Genomic DNA, 9430 nt, shown 5'->3' on the forward strand with positions numbered 1-9430 from the left:
AAACCCATTATTGACTCTAGCACAGTAACTTAAGTTTTCGTCTAACTTGGAATTTAACACATGGTATTATGAGTATCCACTTTCCATCTTTTTTGAAAGGATATTTAGTTTATGTGGAAAGCCTGGTACTAAACTATCCCCAGTCTCAACAGGATGATGATATAGCATGCCCCTAATGAGTAGGTTTTATTTTCTGCTCTCCTTTCATTCAGGGCTGAGTAGATGCGACAAGACATAGAGTCATTTCATGTTCATGCAATAAAAGTATATTCAGGGACCTATGGAATAGTGTCTACATGAGGGGGCTCATAGAATTATTCCTAGAAGCAGTATTAGTATCATGTAAGATGGATGAAGGGTGGATGAAATTCTTGGCAGAATTATTAGTAATGGCATAAAAGGCAATTATTGCACCACTGCATGTAATCATCAGAGATGTTGGGAACTGTAAAACGAACTTCTCTGTGACAGAATCACAAAGTATGCTGAGGATGGTGAGTGGAATATGATGCAGAACCGGGACAGAAAATCAATGTTTAATATTTTTTCATACTGTAATTAATATCTTGAAATTGCTTACTGTCATGACATTAAATGCTGGAATCACCTCTAGAATGGGGATTTTCTAATTTTCTTTCTGTGATTAATGCGCAGTTTAATATCACAAATGACTATTATCTCAGTTCTTTGAAACGTATTGAGGGATGATGTAATCTGGCATTTAGTCAAATTTAGAAAAATGATTCATGTACACATTGGGTATAAGGTAAGTTCAAGTATATGTTCCACGTGCATATATAAAGAAAAGTGTACCCATCCATTTCAATTTTCACATGCTTAGAGATTTAGAAATATACTTTTAAACAACCAAAATTTAAAAAAATAGAATACAATAATGTTGTCTGTGCTCAGCCAACACCGGAGCTCCGGGTTTCATTGCAGTAAAGAACTCACAAAAGAGAAAGCAGATAGCAGCAAACAGTACAATTTGAGAGAAGTGTACACAGTGTGCATGCTCACAGGAGAGATGCCTAAGCTTGGGCTTTCCTGCCCTGGCTCATTGCCCTGCTTTCAGGGTAAAGCCAGGTATGGAAAATTCCAAATGCCCCTTTGTGCTCCATCCACCCCCACCTTTTCATTCTTTTGGTTTGTTTCAGCCTTTTCTGAGAAGTGGGTCAAAGGTCCCTAACACTTGATGTTTGATGCCTTGTGGTTAAGCCATTTCCTATCTTGACTTAATTTATTGTGCAATCCCCAAACTGAATTAATCCTTCAACTCTGTGCCTAGACTGAGTGATGCCACTGGCCCCTGGGCAAATGTTTCTAACCTTCTTCATTAGGAATTATAAAGCGTTTTGAAATTGGAAATACTACATATCAAGTCTTCTTTGGTGGAGCTAAAGCTGTCCATAGAAAAAAAATCTATAAATCTAAGATTATATGTAATTGAATATCATTTGTATTTTTCAAGCAAACTGAATAAGAACAGCAAGCTAAACATAAAGATAATAGAAGATAGCAAATGGTGCATATATGAAGAAACTCAATAAAAGACAAATATAGATGGGATAAACAAAGTCAAAGCTAATTCTAGTAGAAGATAAAATCGGTAACCCCATAGAATGGTGTATTAATTAAAAAAGAAAAATTGCAGAATAAGGAACTCCATGACTTAAAAATGGGTCCTCTCTACAGAAATTTTTTAGCATCATAAAAGTATAGTATTCATAATTTAATGAAATACATTTGAAAACTTAAGTGGAAGACAGAAATTCCCATAAAAATAAAAGTTACCAATCTCTCCCAAGAAAAAAATTAAAAAATTGAAAAGTTTCATACCGACTATGGATATAGACTACCTTGTTTAAACCATTCTCATAAATTTTTATTGTGGCCAATGGCTTCACTGGGAACTGTACCAAAATTCAAGGAAAAAATTAGTATCAGTTTGTTCAAACTCTTCCAGAGAATAGGAAAAGATGTGAAAACTTCTCAATCTATTTTATGAGAAGAACATAACATTGGGGCCCAAATCTGGCAGGTTCATTACAAGAAAGGAAATTTACAGACCACTTTCTTTTTTTGAAAATAAACTCACATAAATTAAAAACCTCTGCATTCCAAATCCAGCTATATTTTATAAGAGGTTATATTATGACAACATTTGGTTCATGCAATTCAATTTGGTATGTAAGCCCCCCAAAAGGAGAGATAGTAACCTCATTAAATGCAGGAAAACATTTAATAAAGTTCAACATTCTTTCATGATTTTTAAACAAACAACAGAAACAACCTTTAAAAAATTGGTAATGAAAGGGAACTATCTTGATTCCATAAAGAATAGTTTTTATAAACTAGAGCAAACATCAAACTTTGTGGTGCAATATTGAAAGCATTTCAAGGCAGGGAGATGAAGAATGAGACAACAATGCCCAATGTTACCATGACTTTATTAGGAAGTGATATTATATAAGTATAAAATCCAGAAGATTTTCCTAATCTAGTTTATGGTCTGAGTATAAGGTTAATATACAGCCTTCTTAATTTATATATGCCAGTCACAGGCATTCTAAAGTGAAATTTAAAAAAAATGACATTTAAAATATCTTGAAAGTATTAAATGCTTATAAATAAAAGTAAGGAAAGTTTGAAGAATCTTATGCTCATAAACTTATAGAAGGACATTGAGGAACACTTTAAGAAGCTTGATATAAACTGAGGGGTATGCCATGTCCATGGAAGAAAAGGTGCAGTAGTGTAAAGATTTCAGTACACTTCAAATGAACCTATTGAATCAATCAGTCTCTTTTGTGGCATTACGACTTATTATAAGATGAAAAAAAGAAAAGCATAGCTAAGACAGATTTCAAGATAATGAGTGAAGTCTTGTCTATTCTACTTGTTTCAAGTTTTTTAGAGTCACAATAATGTGGTTTCAACATAATGATAAAAAATAAAAAGATAGAAATGGGAAATCCAGAAACAAAATGGTCCCATTTGGACTCACTGATATCAGGCATATTATAATTATAAATGTAAAAGCAAAAGAGTTTAAAGGAACCCCACAGAGAAGAATATTTCCAACTTTGGAAGTAAACATTCCTGAAACAAGACAGATATAGCATCAACATTAAAGGACAAATTTAATAAATGTAACTATATTAAAATTTCTAGTTTCAATTCAGCAGTAAAAGGTCAAGCCAGAAAGTGGGATAAAATTTTTAAAATATATCTACCCAATAAGAAATCAAATCTATGATATCTAGGGAGCTCCTACAAAACAACAATAAAGGCAGAAAAACCATTAGAAAAAAGGCATAACTGGGAACAAGGTCTTCATATAAAAAGTGTTTAAATGTGTAATGTGAGACAGTGCTCAGATGATTTACTTACAAGAGAACTGCAATTAAAAATCTTAATAAAATACTGAAAATATCCCTAATAATAGCTAAAATTAACTGGAGTTACTGTGTCAAGTGTTGGAGAGAATGTGGAACAATTGTAACTCTTCATTTTTTTTGCATGGGCAGGCACTGGGAATTGAACCCGAGTCTCCAACCTGGCAGGAGAGCCAATACGGTCTGCCCCAACTGTAACTCTTATACTGCTTGTTGGAGTGTAAATTGGTGTATTCATTTGGAAAACTGTATGGTATTACCTGCAAAGGTGAATATTTGCCTATTAGGTGACCCAGAAATATAACATCATATTTGTTCCATATACACAAACATGCTCATAGAGGCATTATATGTAATGACCCTACTGCATAAACAATTCAAACATTCATCGGCAGGAAAATGGATAAATAAAAGGTGATGTGTTAATGTAATTGAAGTCTGTCCAGCAATATAAGTTAATGGATTTTCCATCTCACACCCACAAAGATCACTATATTTTAAAAATATAAAATAACAAGTGAGAGGATGTAGAAAAATTGGAACTCTAGTGCGTTGTTGGTGAGAATTTAAAATAGTGCAAACATGGTGGAAAGTAGCATGGCAGTTTCTTAAAACATTAAATATACAATTACCATATGACCTGGCTGTTCCACTTCTAGGCATATACACAGAGTGAAAAGAGGTTCTCAGACAGATAATTATGCACAATGCTTATAGCAGCATTATCCCAACAGCCAACAGGTAGAAGGAACCCAAGTACACATGGACAAATGAATGGGTAAACAAAATATGGTACAAACACAAGGGGAAATGTACTTGCTGGACATGGACATTTATAAATAGAAAATATAAAAAATATTAAAAAGTGAATAAAAAATTAAAGAACTACAGATATATCGTGTGACATGAATGAATCTCACAAACATAATACTGGGTAAAAGGACACAAGCAGAATCAATTTCCAGGATTAGGTATCAAGAAAGTATTTTCTTTTGATAAGTGCCAGAGGTGATGATTTAAAGGGTTTGGAAATGGATTCCTGAGGGGCTGGTTATCTGCTCTGCCTTGGCCTGTGTGGTGTTACACATGTGTCAATTTCTTATAATTCATTAATCGGTACATATATGATTTGTGCCATTTTATGCTATATGCCAATAAACACATTTTTAAAAAGAAATATATGAGAACTTAACAGTGAATGATAAATGCACTGTTATCCAACTGAAAGTCTAAAATTCTAAAAGAGCACCAGATGTGTGAAAGAACATTTGTGGAAAGAAAACTAAGCAGACTGAAACACAGAGTTAATGCAAGCTGGACAGATTTGGTTAAAATTGCCCACTGCTATTTACATGGGTCCTGTGAGTACGAGAAACTTACTGAAATTGGGCTGATGACACTTTGCATTTCTCACTAGATACAGACCAATGTGTGAAGTGTCCAGATCATCAGGATGCAAACAGGGAGAGAACTCACTGCCTCCAAAAAGCTGTGACCTTCCTGTCTTATGAAGAGCCTCTGGGGATGACTCTGGTCTGCACAGCTCTTTGCTTCTCTTTGCGCATGGCTGTTGTTCTCGGGGTCTTTGTGAAGTGCCGAGACACTCCCATAGTCAAGGCTAACAACAGGGCTCTCAGCTACGTCCTGTTCATCTCCCTGCTCCTGTGCTTCCTCTGCTCTGTCCTCTTCATTGGTTGTCCTAACACAGCGGCCTGCATCTTCCAACAAATCTCGTTTGGAACAGCGTTCACCATGGCTGTGTCCACTGTCTTGGCCAAAACCACCACTGTGGTTCTGGTATTCAAGATCACTGTACCAAGGAGAAGGATGAGGCAGTAGTTGGTGTCAGGGGCACCTAACCCATTTATTTCCATCTGCTCCCTGATCCAGATGAATCTCTGTGGAATCTGGCTGGGAACTTCTCCCCCATTCGCTGACATAGACACACACTCTGAGCCTGGCTATATCATCATTGAGTGCAACAAGGGCTCCATCACTGCATTCTACTGTGTCCTGGGGTACCTGGGGTGCTTGGCTCTGGGGAGCTTCACTGTAGCTTTCATGGCCAGGAACCTGCCTGACACCTTCAGGGAAGCCAAGCTCTTGACCTTCAGCATGCTGGTGTTCTGTGGTGTTTGGGTAAATTTCATCCCCGTCTACCACAGCACCAAGGGGAAGGTCATGGTGGCCATGGAGATCTTCTCCATCTTGGCCTCCAGTGCTGGATTGCTGGGCTGCATCTTTGCTCCCAAGTGTTATATTATTTTGTTAAGGCCAGAGAGGAACACTCAGCATGCACTACTATGTAAAGCATATTCTGGGGGCAGTAAGATTTCTTAAGTTTTAACTCATATGATTCCTATGATAAATAGAGAGCCTGAGTGATATTTACTTGCAGTCAGATATCAGATAACAATATAATGTAATTTACCTTCTTAAACAAACAAGCTACTCCCATTTGTCTCTATTATTTCTGGGAGCATTATAGCCCTTAACCATTCCAATTTTCAAATTTAAATTATATTTTTGATCCTTTTTTAATCCATCACATTAAATTCACTGATGAATACTGATATTCTATCTTAATTGTGTGTGTCATAACCACCTTTATATAGTCTTCCAATTTGCTTTTTCACTTCTTTTTCCTAAATTTGTGATTAAACACAATAAAGACCCCTCTCTTTTCATCTGAACATGATTATCCTAATGATCCAAGAGCATTTATAGAATATTGCTATTTTCCCTCAGATTTTTATTGTCATATTTTAAATATAATAAATTTCTACCTATAAATGACTCTGTTTCTAAACCTCTTATTATATTTCATTGATTTTTTCCTTTTTGAACAAATACAACATTGTTTCAATATGCTGAACTTGATGGTGTGTTTTGTTTGATGGCTGGTAGCATATTTACCTTCTTTTTCCATCATTTCAGGCCTTAAAAGAGAGAAGAAACTCATGATGTCTGTTTCAATTAAGCCTGTCTGACAGAAAAGTTTTTCAGGGAAGATCATCTATAAAAGGACATTTTCTTCTCTGTAGGTTCTTTAGAGTCCACCCGAGCATAAGAAAATACCAGGAAGCTTTTTCTTGTAGGCCATTAGTTTATCTTCTCCCAGAGTCACCTGCTAGGTGAATAAGTGAATAAGTTGAAATGCAACTTATTGAATATTATGCCTTGAATTCAAGAAAAATCATGGAAAATATTCTTTTAATAGTTATAAAACTGCTATGAAGAGCAATTTTCAAATTTGCCATTCATTGTCTTACATAAAAGGAATGTTCCCCTATTAGAAATTTATTTTCGAGTTGATTTCAAAGAATACCTGCCACGTTTTTCTGAGAAAATAATGCTATTCTTTTCTGAAAATGAGAATTATGTAACTTACTAACGCCAAGAAACTCAGTCTCAGGTATGATGGTCAGCCACAGCAAGTTTTATAATCAACATATTTGAATTATGCTCCATTCTTCATACTGATTTTCTTTCTCTTTTACTAACCATGCATTTACCTTATGTTGTAAATAAATTAATAAATATGTACTTTATTGTCAGTAAAATCAAATCCTTTTTTGGAGATGCAACTTTCCCCTCAGTGGAAATACCTGATTGATGAAGATGTTTAAGATCCATTCATTTACTCACAAGATGCATCTTCAAATAACCTCTTCAACATCTGTATCTCTGCAATTTCTTATAAATTTCAGAGATCTGGGTTATAGCCCTTGACCCTCTGTGGTCTTTGAAAAGTCATTTAATCTGTTAAACCTCAGTATAATACCAGCTACTCTGCTTAGCTAGTGAAATGCTATATAAAATGATGACTGCAATTTGAAGAGAGGTTCTTTGAAAAAGTCTAAGAGTGACTAAATTTTTTTTCCAATTTACACATCAGCAGTGCTCTATGGCTATAAGGCAACCAAGAGGGATGAGGAAGTAGACTAAAATTTATTAAGCACCATACTGGTTATTTTCAATTTGCCCCTCCAGATCTATTCTTCTCTCAGCAATATGCAGGGGGATAAAAAAAAAGGCCTGAAATGAGATTAGCCCATGAAAAGATGAGGAAAGACAGTACCTGTGAGAGCTAGGACCAGGACATGAGGCTTACATGACCTGCCAATTGAGCAGATGGAAGACCATGAAGATTTAGCCTTCCTTCAGGACATTGGTGATGGTGAAACTGAGGCATAACCAATATGAATGGTACCTTTAGTGGGTCAATAAGAAATGCAGACACCAGGAATATCCCAAGAAGAAGAGCTGAGCAAGGGCTTTAAATGTCAATGTCCTGATAAAACCAAGAGGGAGGGTCACCAACCTCACCATCCTCTATTCTGAATATTGTTTTGCCCTTCCTGCAGGGATTCACTAACCATCTTTTGTAAATATTCGCAAACTTTTCTTAAACCACGATGGACTTGGGGAAACTGTGTATGAATTAAAAATGTGATCAAGAAACATTAATAAAAATACTTGATTTATGAAAGCAATGGCTACATTTAATTGTAAACACCAGTAATAGAGGGATACTTATTTATTCCCTAGATATGTTCTTCTAATATGCATTTTTACAAGTGTGTGGACATTTTTTAGTACATCATGGTTTCAAACACACGTTTTTTAATTGAAGGCTGATCCTCATTTGATGGTAGATGTAACATATTAATTAACTCTGCAAACTGCTGGTTATGTGGTTGCAAGTAAATTTCATGTAAATAGGCTCCATTACCTGTCCCCTGCTATTTAAGGCAGTGTTAGTAAATTTTTCCTTGAAAGGCCCAGATGGTAAATATTTTCAGCTTTGTAAGCCACATGGTCTCTGTCACCAGAATCCACTCTGCCATTGTAATGAAAACTCAACCACAGATGATATGTAAATGAATGGAAATGACTGTGGCTTAATAAAACTTTATTTGTGGAAACTGAAATTGAGTTTCACAGAATTCTTGCATGATATTAAATATATTTCTTTTGGTTTTCCCCAACCCTTTAAAAGTATTGAAACTATTTATAGTTCCTGGGCTGTATAAAAATAGAAGTCAAGATTTGGTGCATGGGCTGTAATTTGCTCACAGTTAGATTAAATGAATCCAGGAGGGAAAGGAAGAATCCTTATGTAAAACACAAATCAACCTCTAATATATAGTGTCATACATAAATTCACTTCATAGTGCTATAATAAAAGGTCTGGTGCTTAACGAGTAATACACCCCTCAATCTACCTAGCCCTTTCCATTCCCACTTCCTTCCCCATAAACAAACTCTGGTTCTTAGATATGTGGAAAATTCTGATTGCATCACCTGTGCAATAAAATGGCCTATAAAAATACACCTTATGCTAAAGGCTTCTATTTATCTGATCAACTTCTTACCTTGTGGTTTTCATCTTGGAAATTTATTTATTGAGGAAAGAAAGGCTGTCTTTCAGATGCATAGGTTGTCAAATAAAACATAAAATTTATCTGAGGGAAGAGATAGATAAAACACATATGTCATTAGGTACAAAGTAGAGAGTGTATAAAACCATGGGGAAAGATATGGCTTCATTTTGAAAAGATGTTGAGACTCACTGGAGTAGACCACAGATACTTGTAAAATAGCACTAGATGTTCCTTCAGGACTGCAAAATATCCTCAGGATAAGGATCAAGTGAGACAAGCACAACGCAATACAATCTCCTGATCATTTCCCCTTCCTGGGCACGTGGGCACATGGGAGGATATTTCCCCGCATTGCCTGCAGATTGTCTGGGACACGTGGCTGAGTTACATCAAGAGAGATGTTGATAGTGTGTTCACAACTATGCCTGGGGTCTGCCCAGTGGTCCAGCTGTCTCCCTTTCAGCAAAGGAGCCATATGGTGAAATACAGAGACAGAAAATTTGAGCTCCCCTAGTGTATGAGTCACTACATGGAGAAGAGCCTGCTGACCCATGCTAGAATTTTGAAGAAATATCTTTCTGCTGCATTAAATCACTTAGAAGTCAGGATGTATTTGCTATAGCCACATAGCTTAGCTTATACTAC

At 35.9% G+C, this 9430-nt stretch overlaps 1 protein-coding gene across 1 annotated transcript in view; it reads left to right on the forward strand.

The window, feature by feature from the left end:
* The window catches only part of LOC143649340 (vomeronasal type-2 receptor 116-like), a 9043-nt gene extending 3305 nt beyond the window's left edge, over positions 1 to 5738 (forward strand). Inside the window, 1 exon segment of the mRNA XM_077119440.1 lies at positions 4816 to 5738. Coding sequence (XP_076975555.1) covers positions 4816 to 5738 — 923 coding nt within the window.
* The last annotated feature ends 3692 nt before the right edge of the window (positions 5739 to 9430 follow it).

Source organism: Tamandua tetradactyla, chromosome 11 (genome assembly GCF_023851605.1).
Source record: "Tamandua tetradactyla isolate mTamTet1 chromosome 11, mTamTet1.pri, whole genome shotgun sequence".
NCBI classification, from domain to species: domain Eukaryota; kingdom Metazoa; phylum Chordata; class Mammalia; order Pilosa; family Myrmecophagidae; genus Tamandua; species Tamandua tetradactyla.